The sequence below is a fragment of the Terrapene carolina genome, unplaced genomic scaffold (assembly GCF_002925995.2).
Source record: "Terrapene carolina triunguis isolate 2854851 unplaced genomic scaffold, T_m_triunguis-2.0 Scaffold130, whole genome shotgun sequence".
Taxonomy (NCBI): Eukaryota; Metazoa; Chordata; order Testudines; family Emydidae; genus Terrapene; species Terrapene triunguis.
The window spans coordinates 37191755-37213143 of record NW_020664481.1 but is presented as its reverse complement, the minus strand read 5'-3'; the positions used below and the strand labels follow the sequence as shown (position 1 = coordinate 37213143).

Sequence of the window (21389 nt, the reverse complement as noted above, 5' to 3'; positions counted from 1 at the left end):
AACAAGCTCCCACATAACTCTCTCTAAACATTTATTCGTAAGGGGAAAGCATTACTGAGAAAACATTAAAACAATAAAAGAACTCACATGCATGCTGAAAAGCTTACCAGAAGTCACACCAACTCCAACCTCAGGCTCTGGTAGATGTCAGTCCTTCAAAACCTACAGCTGGGTTTTCCTGTGGTTACAAGTTCATAACTGTTTCAGATTCCAAACAAGAACAATCATGAATAGGTCAGTCTTTCCTTTATACAGCTTGGGCCTTTGATCATGGCCTCATGTAATAGGTGAACAGCAGACAATGGCTCACTCCTCAGGGGCATAGCTTCAAAAGACTGGGTTTCTGCATAATTGTGTTGAGGGTGGGGAATTTGCATTTACCTCCCCCTAGATATTCCCCAGGAAAACCACTTACCGTGTTTTCTTCCAAGAAATGCTTGTCTGGCACATTGTTCAATATAGTCTTCTGAGCCCGCAGGTCACACATCTATCACATCTCCTTTGAGAGGCTACATACAATCCCAGACCACAATAATACATAAACCATCTATTTAATATAATGGACCCCAAAAATACTTAAATTTAATTCAATAAGGTCTTTCAGGGATATTCAGGAAATTGCCATATCTGTCAGATACACATCTTTTTTTCTGCATTGTTGTTGCATTTCCCCTCTTCATTCATATTTTGTTTTCAACATTCTAGAAAGTAAAACGTACTTTTAAGGAGGTATTTTCATATGAAAATGACATTGTAATGTAATAATTGCACTCTAATAACCTTAAAGTAATCTGGGTTCAGTCATTAAGCTTCTTGAAGTTAAGGATGCAAAATACCAGTCTAAAATTAATGTAAGGTTCATTTCTGTGTCTTCTTTTAATTATTTAACTTACTAATGTTTGAGTGGTACATTATTTCTAAATCAATCATCATCATAGGCAGCAGCTGCAAACTCAGGCAAAGCTGGTTTTGGAAGAAAATGGAGTGTTGATGGAGCAACTTGAAATTCAGCAGGCTAAAGCAAAGGAGAGTTACAACCAACATCTTCAGGAAGGTAAGATACTTCAATTGCTACTTACTTTGACTGTACTATTTGAAGTACTGGGGATGGGCCGGCATAGGCCTGCCCAAAACTAAAGGCCTTCCCCCTCAATTAATGAGGAAGAACCACTGGACTCAGGGATCAGTTGAATATGGAAGACAGCAAATGATTCAACAGGAGTAGGATGAGGTCTGAGGTAAAGAATCAGGGATCCAGAGGAGGATACCGAACAGAGAACCCTGGACAGCGCCCACTGTTCCTCAAAGGCATCTAGGGAGTCAGTGGACACTGCCCAGAGGAACTCTGCCTGGATTTGTGAACGGAGAAGGGAATGGAAATAGACCCCATAGTTGCAGAATATGACCCTGTCTAGCTTTCTCCTGGTGTAATGGATGGCTGTCTTTGCCAGTGCTGGAAGAAGGTTAACGAGGAGGTCTTGCAACTTTGTGAGGCCAGGACTGGGGTGTGAGTGGATTAATTGGATTGTAGCAGAGATAGTACTGCAGTATTATTTTAATTAATACATGCCTAAAAGCACCATTAAGTCAAAATAATATAATTACAATCAATATCCAAGTTATTTCCCTTGCAGACATTATGTAATACATACCATCTTGAACCAAAATGTGTTAATCAGAAGTCACTTTCTCTACTGGAAATAGTGACCAGAAGTGTAAAATAATATTTTATTTATGTACAAAAGTATGTTTTGTTAGTAATTTTAGAATGCTTTTAGCTTTATGTAGTATTAAATATGTTAAACAGTATGATCTTATTTAAATATTGTATAAGATAAATCATTTGGAGTCTGTGTGATTTTATTTTCTGTTTTGTAGGTAATGTTCATTGCTTTACAATAGTTAATTATCTCAAAAATAACATTATTGATTCTACTAATTTTTATAACCTACCTTTCTTAAAATTTCATGACATCTTTTATAGTGAGAATCAAGCCCACAACATACACAGTTTAATTCAGATTTGTACTCCTTAATTGGTAGTTGATTTCAGAACATTAATTACATGCAAGGAAGAAAACAAAGTGTAAGAGGGAAAAGATTCTAGATAAAGAATCATTCTGCTACTTGTGGTGTATTATTATACCAGCAAAATCCTATGAACATTTAGAAACTTAGCAGGATCTAAAGGGAAAAAAACCACCTTAAAATAGGTTGTAGTTTAAAACCCGAATATAGAAAGCCACACTTCTAGTAAAATAATTGTGAAAGTATGGAAATTCAGTTTAATGTACCCTGAAAAATCTTAACTGTGTCCCACAAATCCTACATTTTCTATTGAAGGTATGATTGCAAAAATGTGATAAGTATCCTAGTATAGTAGTTATTTGCTATGTATAACACATAACTTGGATGTGTCACTGAGATTCTTTGAACCTAGGAAGGAATCTTGTAGGTGAACACAGATGACCATGTGATTTACCTGAGGATATTAAAGGATATTAATTTTTGGCTATGTACATTTTAAGCCACACCCACCTCTTACATTATAGGGCAGGGATGGGCAAACTTTTTGGCCCAAAGGCCACATCTGGGTTGCAAAACTATATGGCGGTCCAGGTAGGGAAGGCTGTGCCTCCCCAAACAGCCTGCCCCGCCCCCATCCACCCCCTCCCACTTCCCGTCCCTGACTGCCCCCTGCAGAACCCCCGACCTATCCAACCCCCCCGCTCCCTGTCCCCTGACTGCCCCCCCCAGAGCCCCTGACCCACACAACCCCCCCTGCTCCCTGTCCCCTAAATGCCCTGACCCCTATCCACACCCCCGCCCCCTGACAGGCCCCCCGGGACTCCCATGCCTATCCAGCCCCCCCTATTCCCAGTTCCCTGACCACGCCCCCCCCGAACCTCCGCCCCATCCAACCGCCCCTGCTCTGTCCCCTGACTGCCCCCCAGGATCTCCCACTCCCCACCCCCTTACCATGCCAGAGCCAGCCACGCCATTGCGCTGGCGGCGCAGTGAACTGAGGCTGCGGGGGAGGGGAGACAGCAGGGGAGGGGCCGGGGGCTAGCCTCTCTGGCTGGGAGCTCAGGGGCCAGGCAGGACGGTCCCATGGGCTGGATGTGGCTCGCGGGCCATAGTTTGCCCACCTCTGTTATAGGGTATACATTACTGAAGTTAGAGGCCATATAGGTGTTCCTCCCTTGACATCTCAGAGAGCCATGAGAAAAGTAAAATTCTAAAGTTCCTTGGCTTCTGTGCTTTAGTTGAATTGGCTTTCAGAAATCCACAGTCTTGGGAAGTTTCTGTGTATACTGGGAACATTGAAGAGGTCTTAACTCATGGGCTGCAGTACTAACTATAAAATCTGCACCTGGCATATGAAACTTTATGAAGTCTGCATCAGGGCCCATGCAGAGTTTAGAACTCCACGGGGCTGCTAATATTCATAGCAAGTGTTTTTAAATTAAAAAAAAAATCATTCATTCTGTAACTCAAAGCTACTAAATAAATATGTGGAGATATACCTATCTCATAGAACTGGAAGGGGCCCCGAAAGGTCATTCAAGTCCAGCCCCCTGCCTTCACTAGCAGGACCAAGTACTGATTTTTGCCCCAGATCCCTAAGTGGCCCCCTCAAGGACTGAACTCACAACCCTGGGTTTAGCAGGCCAATGCACAAACCACTGAGCTATCCCTCCCCCTCAAAAAAGGCACCAATCCTCACCAAGACCAACAGAGTCAAACTAATTTGAAGTTTCTAGGCCAAACTGTTCTGGGGTTGTGACGAGCCAAAATACATCAAGAAAATATCCAAGAAGTGAACAACTTTTTTTTGATATACAGATCTGTTGCACCTTACGCGCATTTAACATGCGCAATTTCAGCTTTACGCGGTAGGCAAAAACAAAACAAACAAAAAAAGAGAAAAACAACAATTTTAATACTGTACTTGTAGTGCGGGTGATTCCGCCCGCCATTCAACTCAATGTAATTTTGACTATACGCGGTTTTCACTATAGCGCTAACCGCAGAACGGAACCCCCGCGTAAGATAGGCTCGCCGGTATAGATATACACACACACACACACACACACACACACACACATATATACATACACACACACACTCATATCTTCCAAACAGTTCTCCAGTTTGCCCCAAATCTTCCAGGAAACAAACAAATAACCCCCCCTCTGCCCTGCCATAAGAACATACACATAGAATTTCAGGTGGGTTGGTTGAGGTTTAGTTTTGGCCAAGGAAGAAGTTAGTGAAAACTCAGGTTTATAACAGAAGGATTTTCTCTTTGTTCTTAACTGTGGATAAGACTAGAATCTCGATAAACTGCTTGACAGATAGCAGAAGCCATAGGATAAAAGTGCAATACTTAATTTGACAAGTCAAGCAACAGTTGGTCCAGTGCTTAATGCAGCTATTAAATTATGTCCTGTTGTTTTATTTAGAATTTTGACTTGATTTGTGGTTTAGGTCTGTTGTGTCAACAGTTTTTTTTTCCCCCCCATGAAGTTTCAAAATTGACCAAACAGCTAATGGTTTTGGAAGCTAAGAAACAGAGCCAGGAAGAGGAGATATCAGAGAATCAGAAGCAGCTGAAGTCTTTATGCTCCACGTGTGAAGAACTGAAAGCCAATCTGAATGGCAGAGTAACAGCAGAGGAGCATGTTGCTTTGGTAACTGCATTAAGAAGGTATGGGTCTATATACTGTATACAGACAAGTGGTGTGAAAGGCCTCGATCCTGCAAAGTATCCACATGAGCAGGCTCTTATACCCATACAGATCCCTTTGCTGCAACAGGACCCAATCACCAGTGTTCTTTTCCATCAAGATCCATATGTTGTTAAGGTAGCTGGCAAAGTACAAAGAAGGTAGAGCAATACTATTTTAGAAAACTCTTAACTTAATTTTTTAGTCTGATAAAAACATAGGGGGAAATTCTGGTTCCGTTGAAATCAATGGACATTTTGCCAGGATTTCACCCATATTTATACCTAGATAAAACAGCATGTAAACTAAAACAAAAAACGCACCAAACAAAAAAACAAAAAAAATTTCCCCCAAGGGAAAACATTTAAAAATTATATTTTTAGAAAACAAATGTCATTACCGGTAACACTATGGACAATTAAAACTGAATTTAAAAATCCTGATGTATTTTTCACTATTACCATTGCTTGATTACATTTTAAAAATTCACTTAGTTCTCATGCCCTAGCACAAAGATGCAAAATTTGCATTGTAAATACTGAAGTCTTTTTGTTATAAGAAAACTGCTTTATTGGAAATAAGATAATCATATTAACCTTAGAAGCTGTTTTCCTTATTTCTGAATTGTTTTCAATTTCTTGTTCCCTTCTTTGGTGACAAATGTATAAAATGTACTCAGATCTCAAACTGAAAACACTGTTGTTCTCCATTCTCCACAATTTCAAGTATGAGAAATCAGGACAAAACACTAAGCAATGCCAAGTACTACAGTACAACAGATTGGGAAAAACATCTGATATGTCAATTAAATGTCCATCCCCATTTATAAAATCTTGAAAGTCTAGCAAGATACCACATAAAGAATAAACAAAAGTTGGCAATAAACATGTCATGCCCAACAGTCTATAATATTTCAGGTAGCCAACCCATACTCTAGGGGAAAGATACAGATAAACTTAAAAGGTCCTAGGAGCACATCACTTTGATAAATCCAGTCTGATCAAACAACATGTCTGAATCAAACAAGTCTCTGGTGAAAAGTAAAAAGCTTTTACTTTTTTCCTCTGGTGCAGAAACATTTCTTCTCTTTCCATTCACTAAGATTTAGTTTTTAATAATAAAAATGAAATATATCAGAACTTTAAACTACAAGACAGTGAAGGGATTTAAAGTGAATTATAGCTAACTAACCATCAGTGTGTTTTAAATTTATGTATCTCAGTTTCTTATAAAAATGCCTGCTAAGCTATTTTAATGAACCGAGAACTGTTTTACCATCTCCTGCCTCCACCATGAAAATATGTTCTTTGCTTGATGGCCTGTGATATTTTATGGCATGATTTGTGTTTTAAAGGACATATTTCAGAGAGAATGTTAACTTTCTACCTCAGGTTGTCTAGAACTTAATTCATTACGTTTTATGACAGTCAGATGAGTTATTTTTGCTCAAGACTAGGTATGATGGAAATGTATTAATCTCTTGGCATAGCACGTTTTTACCTTTGTGAGTAATCCATTGACACGCTTTCTGCACTGCTGGTCATGCAGTTTTATTGGTGGTTATTTGAGTTACCAGTAAAACCAAATACCAGGAAAAGGATACATTTTGACTATATAGCATACATATAAATCCTATTTAGAGCAGGGTTGCCAGTACATGTCTTTCCATTGAGTAATTGCATTGTGTGACAAAGTTCCTCCTCTATCTTGGTGGGTCCTGCGCTTATTGGCGGATTTTCTTGCCTCAGGGATTCACCATGTGGGTTAGGGAACAGCCAAGAGACCTTCCCCTCTGGAAGAACCCACAGTCCAGGTCAATTGGGAGGTTTGGGGGGAACCCGGGCCCGCCCTCTACTCCGGGTTCCAGCCCAGGGCCCTGTGTACTGCAGCTATCTATAGTGCCTCCTGTAACAGCTGCATGACAGCTACAACTCCCTGGGCTACTTCCCTATGGCCTCCTCCAAACACCTTCCTTGTTCTCACCACAGGACCTTCCTCCTGGTGTCTGATAATGCTTGTGCTCCTCAGTCCTCCAGCAGCACACCCTCTCACTCTCAGCTCCTTGCGCCTCTTGCTCCCAGCTCCTCACACTCACACCACAAACTGAAGTGAGCTCCTTTTAAAACCCAGGTGCCTGATTAGCCTGCCTTAATTGATTCTAGCAGCTTCTTCTTAATTGGCTCCAGGTGTCCTAATTAGCCTGCCTGCCTTAACTGGTTCTAGCAGGTTCCTGATTACTCTAGTGCAGCCCCTGCTCTGGTCACTCAGGGAACAGAAAACTACTCATCCAGTAACCAGTATATTTGCCCTCTACCAAACTCCTGTACCCCACTGGTCTGGGTCTGTCACAATTGGTATTATGCTTTGTTGGCCATTTGACTTGGAGCAAAGTTTTTAACATCTGTATCTTTGACACCTAAGTAAAACATAAGCTAAAACAATAATATACTGTCAAATATGTAACTTGTCCATTTTCTCAGTGAAGTAGATCTTTGATACCCATTTTATATTGTCTTTTTCTGCAGTCAGTTGCAACAGGAACAGGAAAAGCAAAGTGCTGAGCTGGAAGATCTAATGGAAAGGCTAGCATCATTGCAAGCACAGAAAAAGAGCCTGCTCTTAGAGAAAAATGACCTAGTTGCTGAAAACAAGATCCTGGAAGCTGAGCTGAAAATGGCACAAAAGACAAATAGGTTTATCTATTTCCTTTTCTTCTTCATTTGGATATCTCCTTCTATCGACACTAACATTTTAAAAAACAAAGTACACCTCTACCCCGATATAACGCTGTCCTCGGGAGCCAAAAAATCTTACCGGGTTATAGGTGAAACCGCGTTATATTGAACTTGCTTTGATCCACCGTAGTGCGCAGCCCCGCCCACCCGGAGCGCTGCTTTACCGCACTATATCCGAATTCGTGTTATATCGGGGTCACGTTATATTGGAGTAGAGGTGTAATATCTCACTGAAAAAATATTCTTGGCCCACGACCCCTACAGCCCACTCCAGACACATGAAGTCTTATTGCTACCAATTAAGTATATTCTCTAAAATTTGTGTGTCTTTCCAGTGAAATATGATTTAACTTCTCTATTACCTATACAGGACTGATGTTTCATATGTTAGCCAAATAATTGTAATGTATAATTTTCATGCACAATTACCATGATTGCACTGAGAAAATGCATGTGAAAATTATAATTAGCCAATTATCTGATTCAGGTAAGCAATCATATTGTAGGCATATTTTGAAGCTAGAAATTAAGCCCAGTATTCAAACATTTCACAAGTAAAAAAGGAATATTGTCATAGAATTTAAGTACCTACCTCAGTGCAGCATGTATTATGCAGAACTATAAAAAAAATAACAAAAGTATATGTGTATCGTCAACTTATAGTAGACTGTTGTGGCGAACTGTGTGTAATGGACTGGACAGAATGTCAGAGAACCTAGGAAAATAATAAAATCTCCAAGATGTGAACAAATGAATTTAGGAAAAATATGCAAGATAAAGTATGGGTCAGATTTGCTGAGTCACATGCTGCGATGCTTTTTTGCAACACGCAAAAATATGATCTGAATAATGTTATTTTGAAATGTTGATATTTTTTGAACCATCAGCTAAAAAAAGTGTTGTAATTATTAGAATGCTGGATTACCCTTTTATTGCATGGCGTGCAGCATGAATTTCTAGCTATCATGCATCACAGGATATTTCTTGGAATGATTATTTGTTATGATCACGTGCTCCATCAAATCAGGAAAGAATACAAGGTGGTCACAGGCCATGATGCTTGTGGTAACCCTGGCATCCTGAGCCAGTTCATATCTGAAAAAACATTTGATGATTTTTTAGGTCTTTGATAAAAGTAGATAAATTGTCAGATTGCATATGATGAGTTAATGAATAATAAAGATTGCATATGATGAGTTAATGAATAATAAACACTGGTAAATTATTCAGTGTTATGGAAGAGTTTATTGTTCCATACTGAACAAACTTCTTTTATATGATACCCATGAGATAAAGCTATTTCAGTGAACAAGAATTTTTTAAAATATTTATAATGCTGGTAGAATCTTTTTATATCCATCTAGTATGTTAGAAAGTTTTCACTGTATTTGCTAGTCATTCAAATAGTTCAGTAGTACTCATTGCTTGAAACAAAACAGCCAAAAAATAGAGAATATAGAGGTTTGGTCTTCCTGTAAACTGACAAAGATGATGTAAGATGTTTTTCTAATGTACTAAGGTTAGATTATAATCTATTGATCTTTTATATTTAAAATCATCTTGTTTCAGAATCTTTCCTTACATGTGATTTGACTCGTAAGACAATACCGTTTAAAAGCTAATGTATGCACAAAAACAATGTTTTTAAATTGTTATACAGTAGTTTAGTGCTTAAAAATAAGATTTTCCTGTTTTTATGTTTATATTTTGTAGGAAATCACAGAAGAAAATATGTCTTCTGAAACAGCAGTTGGGAGAAGCAATGGAAAAGGAAGTGGCAGCTCATCAGTACTTAGCAAATCTTATTAGCTTGGCAGAGAATATAAGTCAGGAACGTGACCATCTTATACATTTGGTAAGTTCTTTAGGGGTATTTCAGGTTTCCTTGTTTTATTATGAAAAAAAGAAAGCAACTAACAATGAGGGTTAATATTTCAAAATTTAGTGGTTTAGATCAATGATCACCAACCTGTCAATTGCGATGGACTGGTTGATCCTAGAGACTCTCCCAATCGATCGCAATCTCCAGTGGTGCAGCGGGGCTGCTGCTAAGGCAGGCTCCCTGCCTGCCCCGGCCATGCCGCTCCCAGAAGCGGCCAGCATGCCCCCGCAGCCCCAGCGGGGAGGGGTGTCCACACGGTGCTCCTGCCTGCAAGCACCTCCCCCGCAGCTCCCATTGACCAGGAATGGGGAACTGTGACCAATGGGAGCTGCGGGGGCGGTGACTGCAGAGAGGGGCAGCGCGCGGAGCCATGTCTCTCTCCCCCCTCCCCCCGGGCCAAAGGGGCACGTTGGCCCCTTCTGAGAGCAGCATGGGGCTGGGGCAGGAAGGGAGCCTGCCTTAGCCTTGCTGCGCCATCGACCGGGAGCCGCCCGAGATTAGTGCCGCCGGAGCCAGCACCCCATACCCCCCTCCTGCAGCCCAACACTCTGCCCCAGCCCGGAGCTCCCTCCTGCACCCAAACTCCCTCCCAGAGCCTGCACCCCAACACTGTGCCCCAGCCCGGAGCCCCCTCCGGCACCCAAACTCCCTCCCAGAGCTTTTACCCCTCCCTCCCTCCTGCACCGCAACTCCCTGCCCCATGCTCAGCCCAGAGCCCCCTCCCACACTGCGAACTTCTTGGCCCCAGCCCAGAGCCCACACCCCTCCCGAAGCCTGGTGAAAGTGAGTGAGGGTGGGGGAAGAGTGAGCGACGGAGGGAGGGGGGAAATGGAGTGAGCGGGGCAGGGCCTCGGGGGAGGGGCAGGGTAGATCCTGGGTTGCCCTTAAATTCAAAAAGTGATCTTGGGTGTAAAAAGGTTGGAGACCACTGATTTAGATGTGTAAACAGATTTGAGCACCTGGATAGAAAGAGCAAAAGAAGAGATTTTATAGATCAGTGTTTAAAAGCATCTGTAATAATCCCAGGGACCATGATTAGAAATAATATAACAGACTTAATTAGTGTGAGAGTGGGGGACTGTAACAGTATACAGTTAGTCAGAGAGAGTTTAATTATTCCAGTCAAGGACTTGACAGGCCCAGTTTTGTAAACTGTGCACATGGAGATGAACCCACAAAATGTGCATGCAACTGTGCACCTACTTTTCACATACAGCATAATTTCTTGTGAAAATAGACAGTTATGCATTTCACTATCCATTTGCTTTTTAAAGTAGAACAAATTTGTGCTGATTTGTATGTGCTCAGTTTAGAAAAATCAAGACATTGCTGTTCATCCAAACCTCCTCTCTTCCCCCTCAATTGGATTTAGTGCGTTTTAACTCTGAGGCAGTGTTAAAGAAACTATATTTTTGAAAGAACCATCCGTGAAATGAATAAAAGCTAATGTGGCACTGTAGATGACCTGTGTCCAGGTGGCCTGTGTAGTCCAGCTATGGGCAAGACCCTGAAAACACTGAAAACTTGATGAGTATTAGGACTCTAATGGTCATGGAGAACTCCTGATGATTTTGATTCCGAAAGTAAAGAACATAACATCAACCCAATAAAGAAAACTAAAATGACAGTCATCCTAGCCGATTTACTCAGTACAACTACTCTTCTATCCAAACCTAACTCCTTGTTACATAGATTTCCTAATTCCTGGAAGAGATGATCAGAGATTAAAAGTAGTTGGCTCAAATTTAACCCAGGAAAAACAGGTGGTTAGTAGAAAGGGAAAAACACTATGGAACTTGTCAATATTCTTACTTCACTGATGACTGACGGCAGCACCCCACAGATTATCTGGTGACAAGTCTCAGTGTCATGCTGGGCTTGTTTCTACTCCTGGATATAGAGATTGCCACAATGATAGGGAAATTAACCTGTAACCAGAGGTCTTAGAGATTGACTCTGTCCATTCACAGGATGTGTTGGCAGTGCAGCTCACATTGTTGGTGCATCCCAGGAGTGGGAATGTGCAGTTCAAACAAGAACACTTCCTTTCATTTTCAGTTTGGCCATGAAACTCTGCCCCCTCCATTTAGAAAGGGCCTAGCCACTTCTGAGCTAGATTACTGCAGCAATAAAACTGATACAACCTCTGTCATTGCACAAACTAGTTGTGATTTGCAGCAGTGCACCTGATATGCAACAAAGACTAGTGTGAATACATCTAGGGTGACCAGATGTCCCGATTTTATAGGGACAGTCCCGATATTTGGGGCTTTTTCTTATATAGGCTCCTATTATCCTCCCACCCTCTGTCACTATTTTTCACACTTGCAGTCTGGTTACCCTAAATACATCATTCCTTTTTGTTTTTTTAACTCCATTTACTTTACAACAGAATTAAGTTCTGGTTGTACTCTAAAATGTTCTTTATGAATTGGGACCAAGATATTCTTTGAGTACTTGCTCATGTCCATTCCATGCGAGGTGTTTGCGTGCCGCATCCACTGTTGCTGGAGATTTTTCCCTTAGTGGTATCCGTTGGGCTGGCTCTAGTGCCCTCTGGAGTCGTGCGCATATGTGCTGATGTAAGGGGTGCCACTGGCCCTGTATCCTCTCAGTTCCTTCTTTACCGCCCATGACGGTTGCTGGAATGATCCTTTTTGCTGTGGCAAGGCTTCTTTAACAGTGGTTGGACTCTTCTCTATTCATAGTTATTGTAGTTAGTGTGTATAGTTCTTATTGTTAACGAATATAGTAGTGTGAATAGTTAGCCCCTCTCATCGAAGGACTCTTTGCCCCAGGGTTCTCAGGGCTTCTTGCGGCAAACATATGCCAGTGAGTGACCCACACACCAGCTGTTTAAAGTGTGGGAAACCCAAGTAAAGGACATGTGCCAGATCTGCAGGGACTTCAGACCTTGCACTAAAAAAAAAAAAAAAAAAAAAAAGACCGGGACATTTGGCTGAAGGCTTTCCTCATAGAGGCTGACAGGCCTCCCCGACCTGTCTCGGAGCAGAGCTGCTCCGAATTGGTACCAAGCACTTTGACATCTATGTGAAGCGCTTCCTTGGCGCCATGTTCTTTCTGGCACCGTTCTCCATCTCTGGTGCCAAGGAAGCACAAGAAGCAGCGCACCAGAAGAGGGACAAGCGGGGAGAGGCCAGTGTGCCGGGCCATTCTTCCTCCCCTGAGCCAGAGATGGCACCGTCAACTCTGCCTAGAGCGTTGAGTCCATTGTGAGATCCTCTGCTGACCCTGGAAGCTGCTGCGGTGCCAGTAGTCCAACGGTCCCCTTGGCCCTGGAGGCTTTCCAAGCGGTGAATAACCTCTTCTCTCTTCCAATCCCATTCAGTCCAAGGGGGCACTCACCAGCCCAGGCAACTGGAAGCATCGGGCTCCTTCCCAGGCACTGCTGGATCCCTTTAGGGTAAGCCTACCATGATCCCGGCAACACGGTCATGGACTCTTTGGCGGCCCCCAGAATCCCGGCATCATGTGGAGGCAGAAGTGGGTACGGATCCAGCATGGTCCCTGCGAGAAGACTCTTCTTCAGAGTCTGAAGGAGAATCTTTTGCTCCACCCAGGGCATATCACCAGTACCCAACCTACGTCCCACCGGACTTTGGTGCCGGTACCTGGCCAGCAGGTCTCTGGCTGATGCAGTGGCCGTACCGCAACCCTGGGGGTTTCCCGCAATGTGGGACCCCTCCTCCCACTGCTCTTATTCGTAAAGCTCTGCAAATCTGCAGATATCAGCTTGATGTCCGTGGATCATTTTTGCGGATCAGATGCAGATACAAATTTTGTATCTGTGCATAGCTCTATACGGTAGCTTTGGAGAAACAGACTATCACTCCTTCCTATTCGGCACCGGATCCTGACTCTGGCACTGATCCCAGTGCCAACAACCAGGAGATGACTCCGGTGGTCAGGGTTGAAGCAGAAGAAGAGGAAGGAGCCCCTCCTGTGATGCAAGCCTCCTCCTCCTCTGACAAAGCTGTCGCAGGGCCCAGTAGCCTGCTTCTGCAAGATGTTTTCAGGTTCTATCAGGACCTTTTCAAACAGGTCATGGCAAGCCTGGTTCTAGAGATCGAAGAGCTCAAAGAGTCAGCACACAGTTTCATTGACATCCTGGATGTGATATCACCTTGCCCATCAATGAGGTGATAATGGGAGCAGTCAAAGCCCTGTGGAAAACTCCTTCTCTGCCCTCCACCTCAAAGAGGGAAGAGAAAAAGTACTATGTACTGGCGAGCGGGTTTGAATACCTGTACTTGCAACACCCCATCCCCAGGGTCCCTGGTGGTCACTACAGCGAATGAATGGGATAGGCAGAGCCAGTCGAGTGCTACTCTGAAACAAAGACGGAAAGAGACTAGATCTTTCGGAGGGAAAGTTTATTCAATGGGTAGCCTTCAGCTATGTATCTCCAACCAGCAGGCGTTGCTGGGGAGATCGGATTTTAATCTTTGGGACTCAGTGTGTAAATTTAAAGACTCACTGCCACATGAGCCAAGGCCGGAGTTCATTGCCCTCCTGGAAGAGGGTAAGAATGTAGCCAGGATCTCCAATCAGGCGGCTCTGGATGCAGCCAACTGGGCAGCCAGGACAATGGCCTCAGCCATCACCATGAGGTGGTTCTTGGCTCCAGTCCTCCGGACTCCCAGAAGAGGTCCAACAATCTGTCCAGAACCTCCCCTTTGAAGGCTGCTCTTTTTTTGGGACAGACAGACAGACATGAGGCTGCACGTCCTGAAGGACTCGAGGGCCACCCTGCACTCCTTAGGCCTTTATACCCCGTCAGCTTCCAGGAAGCACTTCAGGCCCTAACAGCCTCCTTGGCTCTCTGCACCTCCAAGACAGGAGCCCTACAAGAGAAACGGGAGAGGTTACAAATGGTGCCAACTTCTCCCATCCACGTCAGCCTCCCAGTCATGGTCTCAGAGATACTTGGGTGGGCCCATGCAAGCCTTTTGAAGGTGTGCCCGAAGTCACAGTACCAGTCACATCTCAAATCCGTCTACCCTTTTATTTTCAGACTCTCTGTTGCTCTTCAGCCCTGCATGATAGTTCATAATGTCAGATCGTTGGGTCCTGCACACAGTGACAGCCAGTTATACTCTGCAGTTTCTTTGCACCTCCCCATCCTTCTTCTCCTTGTCCAGAGGTGCAATCCCTTCTACGTGTGGAGGAAGTTCCTCAAGACTTGAGGGAAGGGATTCTACTCCCAGTATTTCCTAATCCTGAAGGCCAAAAGGGGGCTTCCGGCCCATCTTGGACCTAAGTCGCCTCAACAGATCTCAAGAAACTGAGGTTCCGCATGATCTCCCTGGCCTCCATCATTCTCTCTCTGGATCCAGTAGACTGGTACTCCATCCTCGACTTAAAGGATGCTTATTTTCACATCTCTATCTTCCATGGCCACAGAAGATTTCTCAAGTTTGTAGTGGGTCAACGCCATTACCAATTCACCGTTTTACCCTTTGGCCTACCAGCAGCCCCCGGGCCTTCACGAACTGTATGGCGGTCATAGCAGCCTACCTCAGGCGACAGGGTGAGTCTACCTGTACCTCAACTGGCTGATCAAAGGCCGCTCACAGGCCCAAGTATAGAACAGCATCAGCACAGTCCAAGCTACCTTCAGAGTGCTGGGCCTGCTGATAAATGAGCAAAAGTCAACTCTGGTCGTGGTTCAAAGAATAGAATTTATCAGGGCAGTTCTTGACTTGACCCAAGCCAGGGCCTTTCTGCCGGATGCCTGATTCTGGATCAGGTCAAATCTGATATCCAAGATCACGGTCCACCGAATCACAACTGCTCAGGTCTGTTTCAAGCTATTGGGACATATGGTGGTATGTACTTAACATGGTACAGTATACAAGTCTGTGCCTCAGGCCCCTCCAGATGTGGCTAGCATCAGTTTACTCCCCAAGCAGACAACACTTAAACTCAGTACTCATGGTCCAGCCTCCGGTCCTTGCTTCCCTGGACTGGTGGAAAGACCCAAAATCGGTAATGAAGGGGGTATCCTTTATTGCCCCATAACTGTTAGTAGCCTTAGGCTCAGACACATCAGACCTAGGGTGGGGAACCCCACCTCAACACCTCAAGACTCAGGGTCTCTGGTCCCAAGAACTCCTCCCCCTGCACATCAAAATCAGGGAACTCGGTTAGCTTGCCAAGTGTTTCTTCCCCAGATCTCGGGCGAAGTGGTGCAGGTCCTGACAGACAACACTGCAACCATGTTGCTTGCTCCTCTCCCCCCTTCCCCTCGCTGGCCTATTCTTTGCTCAGCAAATAAGCACGCAGGGGTGTATCTGGTAGAGCCAATAGCAGGGCTGGGAGCTTCTGCAGCACTTTTTCATTCCTGAAACAAACATGCTCAGGAAGCGGTGGGAGGAAGGAAGCTCTCAAACTTTGTGCTTAGGGTGGAAGATGCTGCAGATTTCATCATGATCTGCCCCTCACCTTCACATGTCGACATGTAAAAAAAGGCCTTTTGCTTGTAAGGCAAGCCCTTTGTGACACCAGTAGATAGGAGGCTGCTCAGGAGAGTGATGCTGCCCCAGGCATATTCAGGGGATAATTATCCTCACAGACAGCCCAGCTTTGGAAGTTTCAGGCTGCAAGAGCAGCACTTCAGAATAGACCACCTGTAATCTTTTCCTGCTGTGAAGAAACAAGCGTGTGTTATCACCACCACAAATATTGTTTAAATTACACTTAAAAAACTTTCACAATTTTTTTCCAACTCTCTAATTTTTTTAGTGAATTAGCAGTACCCCAGTGTGGCCATTTATTTTGCCATTTAGTCCCACTAGTCTGTGGGAGTCTCTCTTTTGCCTACACTGGATTTTTGCCTACACTGGGTCAGGTCCATAGGCTGTGACACAGAAACACTGATTCATCTGTGAATACCTGGATTTTACTAAATCTCCCCAGAGTGGGATTGCACTTTTCTAGGACCTTTTCCCAGAATACTTTTTGAGGAGCTGCGTCCCCTCAGCTGCTGCTCTCAAGCAGCCATTTTGCAGCTGTCCGCTATATCTCCTTCTCTTCCAGCAGGTAAGTATTCATATCTCCTGTTGTACTTTCACTTGTACATTTCTGAGGGTACGGCAGAGTCTCGCAAGCTTGAGTACCATCTGTCAATTTCATAGCAGTGATGTTTACTCTCACCAATCCTTACAGCAACACACTAGAAACCTCCTTCCAATTGAATCCTTTGTATTTATTGTAACTATTTGTATGAGCCCTTCACAGTGAACATAAACCCAAGCCATTCTGAACAATTTGTAAGATTTGGCTACCAAAATTTGTTTGTATAGATCCACGTTGCTAACATCCAAACTTGTGTATCTGATATCTGTGTCAAGGCTCCAAAACTGATACCTCAAGGCTTGGGATTGGCACTATCTTGCTGTATTGTCTGCTGATTGTTCTAAACTTACATATAAACTTTAAAATGTGTCTTTAATTGGTGTTTGTATATATATTTTTTTCTTTCTTTATATAGGAATTAGATACAGTGCTCCTGTCGGCTATTTTCCAAGTTATTATCTGCAAAAAAACCTAGCGTTTTCAGATGCCTAAGTAGCCCCTTGAATCATGGTTAAAGTTGCCCCTCCCCCCAAAATCTGAAATGGCCCCCTGGGCCTGCTCAGAACAGGTTTGACAGGTCTTGCTACGTAGTAGAAAGCCTTCCACCAGGGCTACCTACTTGGCAACGTTTCACTTGCTGGGCCTCCAAATGGGATCTCTCTCCATCCCATTCTTCTCTTCCGTCTATCTTGGACTATCTTTTCCACGTAAAGCAGCAAGGCCTGGCACTCTCATCTATTAAAGTTCATTTGGTAGTCATCTCAGCCTTCCACCCTCCACTGAATGGCAAATCAGTGTTCTCTCACGAGATGATGGTCCAGCTTCTCTAAGGGCTGGAAAGACTACCCGTAGGTTTGTGAACCATCTCCCCCAGGACTTAAACCCAATCCTGTCGAGGCTCACTGGGCCCCCTTTTGAGCCTTTAGCATCGTGCTCCCTACTGCTTCTCTCCTGGGAGGTCTTTCTGGTGGCAATCACCTCGGCCAGAAGGGTCTCTGAGATCAAGGCCCTTACGTCAGAACCACCTTAGATGGTGTTCTTCAAGGACAAGGTCCAACTGCACCCTCATCCGGCCTTCCTTCCAAAGATGGTGTCACAATTCCACAACAACCAGGTCATTTTTCTACCTGTCTTTTTCCTAAAGCTTCACGAAAGCTTAGAGGAACGTCAGCTTCATACATTGGATGTTAGGTGGGCCTTTTATATTGAGAAAATTAAGCCCTTCCGTAAGTCCACACAACTCTTTGTAGCAATGGTGGAAAGGATGAGAGGGCTACCTGTGTCAACCCAAGGAATCTCATCCTGGATAACCGCTGGTATACGAGCTTGCTACAAGCAGGTGAATGTTCTGCCTCTGGCCATCTTTACTACGCATTCCACAAGAACCTAGACTTCATCAGCAGCATTCCTTGTGCAGGTAGCAATACGGGACATCTGCAGAGCCACAACCTAGTCGTCAGTTCATACTTTTGCGTCCCACTACGCCATCACCCAACAGGCCTGTGACAATGCCAGTTTCAGGAGAGCAGTGTTGCAGGCAGCACATCAATGAACTCCGAGCCCACCTCCTGGGATACTGCTTGTGAATCACCTTGCATGGAATGGACATGAGCAAGCACTCAAAGACGAAGAAACAGTTACTAACCTTTTATAACATTTGTTCTTAGAGATGTGTGGCTCATGTCCATTTCATGACCCATCCTCCTGTTGGAGCTACCGGCAAGAAGGAACTGAGAAGGTGTGGGGCCAGCAGCACCCCTTATACCAGTGAATATGCGCACGACTTCACAGGGCACTAGAGCCAGCCCAGTGGATACCACTAAGGGAAAATTCCTGGGCAACAGTGAATGCAGGAACACACACCTATCATGGAATGGATATGAGCAACACATCTCAAAGAACAACAGTTACAAAAGGTCAGTAACAGTTCTCCCCCCGCCCCCAAGACTGTCTCATATTCCACAACCCTTCAAGACAACTACAACTCTACACGGACAAAGTGGCCAGAAAGGCTCCTTCTTAGATTACTGGGCATTGAGGTTAGAGTAGTCTTGGTGACAGGACCCCAGCTATGGACATTAAACAATATGAGGTCACAGGGTGGAGACCTACATATGAGAGCCCTTAGGGCAGATGATCAGTTGCTTGATACTACTCCTTCTGATAGTTCTCAAGATGCCTTCTCACAGTTGCTAGGGCCCTTTGCAACCTTCCACGCCCCCTCCTACATAATGAAATGGACATAACTGTCACTTTCCCCCCCCGTTTTGGGTCACCTGTAAGTTCTGCTGACATTTTAAAAACAAGCATTGGAATGTATTTTCTTAATAAATTGAAGAATTAAAGTTACAGTTACAATTAAAGAACAATTCTGTGCCTGCGGCAAAAACTGAGAATGAAATTCGCTATAGAAAAATTGATTTGCGTCTAAGTCTGGATATCAACTTTAAGGTTACTTGACAGCTGAAAACTTCTCCCTACAATATTTAATAGTTAATTTAAGGTGGCCAGTGGAATTGTATGTGTGAAATTAAAGGAGGTTTTATTTACACATACAAATATTACTTTGGTTACAGTAATTCAATTTTTTTGTCCCACAGGCACTTTCATAAAAAAATAGTGTTTCAATATTTAACATACTTCGAGTTGCAGGAAAAATGCCTATACTAAAAACAATTTCTGAAGTTTTGTCACATTTGACATGAGAGCAATTAAAACAGTTAATAGGAAAGCAATCTTCTCGTAATCAATGAATATTTGTGTGGTCCCTATTGCTCCTTCCCATGGAAGAGCCTTTGGGGAGAGGAAAAGGTTTCCCTTGCAAAGTTTTCCTCAAATTGTTCTATTATGGAGACAGGTCTCTTTGCTCATCCATGGAACAAACAAGGTGGTCTTTCCTAGTTTTCCTGCTGATTCACTACCGCCTCAAATAATAGAACTCTGTGCCTCTATGCTCTGGGATCCCTAGCATTCACTTCTGATTCAGAAAGCATGGCTCCATTGGAGCTGTGCTTCCCAGGCTTCCTCCACCTGCAGTTGCTCCTGGAAAAGCCGATGACGTGGGATTTCACAGTGCCAAATCGGAGCTACAGAAAAGCAAATGTAGTTTGGAGGTTGTGTTCATGGTTTTGCAGATTTCCTTCAGTGGTTATGTGTGTGTGTAGTGGTCCAAAGAGTTACATTTCCACTAGCTTGTCCCATTCCCACAGATAGAAAGGAAGAGATTAATGTGCAGAGGGATCTAAGGGAAAACAGGTTCCCCCGCCCCAGCATTTGCCCGATGGCCCCAATCCTGCAAGTACACACACAGAGTTAGCTTTATTGTTTGCAGGATCAGGCCAGTATTCTGATAAACAAATATCAAATTGCAGTATAAAAGGGTAGTAACAAATTATTTAAAACAGTTTTGTCTGGGTAATAGTGGTAAGCTATAATCCAGTGTTAGCAGCTGTCAAAAATCATTCCTGTATTTTATTTTATGATGCAGGTGCCACATACTAAGTCAAAATGTCATTCAGTGACTGAGCACAAAGCTCATTTTTGTGATGCTGGTGAGTTTTGATTTTCTGTGAAGGGAGTTGTTTCTCTGGAATAGACAGGAGTGATGTGTATACTTCACATGTAGTCAAGCATCACTAATTCTAACCCAGTTATTTCTCTTTTGAATACTGTCAGTGGATTTAAGAGTTTATCTTCTTAAGGGGTTTAAGATCTTTTCATGTTTGCAGTCTATTCAATTTTTTGTTTTCTTTTAAATCTGTGAGTGAACTTAGTGTTTACAAAAGTGATGGATTCATAACAGTGAACTGAGCCAAGCATATAGTATGAAGGCAATGCATAATCTTCCCCATGCATCTCTGTACTTCAAACCTGATCTCCTGCTATTTCAAGGGCTCTTTTCAGTTCAAGCAGTTCAAAATGCCAATCAGGAGTCTCAAATATTTTCCAACCAACACTGACCATTTAGAGCAGTGGTTCTCAAACTTTTTTTTAGTGGTGACCCCTTTTACATAGCAAGCCTCTGAGTGCGACCCCCCCCCATAAATTAAAAAAAAACGTTTTTATATATTTGACACCATTATGAATGCTTGAGGCAAAGCGGGGTTTGGGGTGGAGGCTGACAGCTTGCGAGCCCCCATATAATAGCCTCATGACCCCTTGAGGGGTCCTGACCCCCAGTTTGAGAACCTCTGATTTAGAGGGCTGTACTGGCTGATTTTAACTCCCCAAGGTAGCAGAAGTTATGTACCCTTTATGCAACTGGACAGCCCTCTCGGGGGGGACTGGGCCCCAGATCCGTACTAGCAGAAGCTGGCCCAGATCCTGCGTGAATCAAGCCCAATCACTACAAATATAGAATTAGTAGAGTGCGAGGGAGTTGTTTTTCTGCATCTCCTGCTTTTCTCATATGTTAATTTATTTCAGTAGTTTTGCATAAATATTAAGTCTGAAATATTATAGGAGGCCTTTACATTACATACGACTACAAACTCAGTTCACTGACATTTAGACTCCCCTCAGATGAAATAGGAGCATGAAAGCAAGTAATCCTTTTGAAGTCAATGAACTGAGTGCACAGGATTTTTTTATTCACAGAGCAATAAAGAACTACTGCCATAGTTAGTTATTTTCACTGAATTCTGGGGCATGGTTGGTGACACAATAGTTAAAAATGTGTCAACATTTTCATTAGAAATCTGTATTTTTCAGAGGGTGTAAAAACTGAGGTAAAAACTTCCTCTATATAGGTCTCAGCCTAAAACGATTTTATAAAAAGTGATTTTAGTAGAGCAGTGCCAATTTACATGAGCTGATGATCTTGCCCAGTATCTTTTTAAAAATAGGTTCCTCTTTGCATGGCCTGTGCACATTTCCACTCTTGTGCTCACTCTGAGGATGTGAAAGGTTGGAAGGAACCTAAGAGTGTGAATGTGCAGAGGTCAT

The 21389-nt window shown here is 43.4% G+C and overlaps 1 protein-coding gene across 2 annotated transcripts in view; it reads left to right on the top strand.

Moving 5' to 3' along the window:
- Nucleotides 1-21389, top strand: part of CEP89 (centrosomal protein 89) — a 98364-nt gene that overhangs the window by 51415 nt on the left and 25560 nt on the right. For both annotated transcript variants that reach the window (XM_026652755.1, XM_026652756.1), the window contains 4 exons: nt 939-1054; nt 4531-4711; nt 7256-7423; nt 9179-9320. In XM_026652755.1, the coding sequence (XP_026508540.1) occupies nt 939-1054; nt 4531-4711; nt 7256-7423; nt 9179-9320 (607 nt within the window). The remainder of the gene's footprint in view (nt 1-938; nt 1055-4530; nt 4712-7255; nt 7424-9178; nt 9321-21389) is intronic.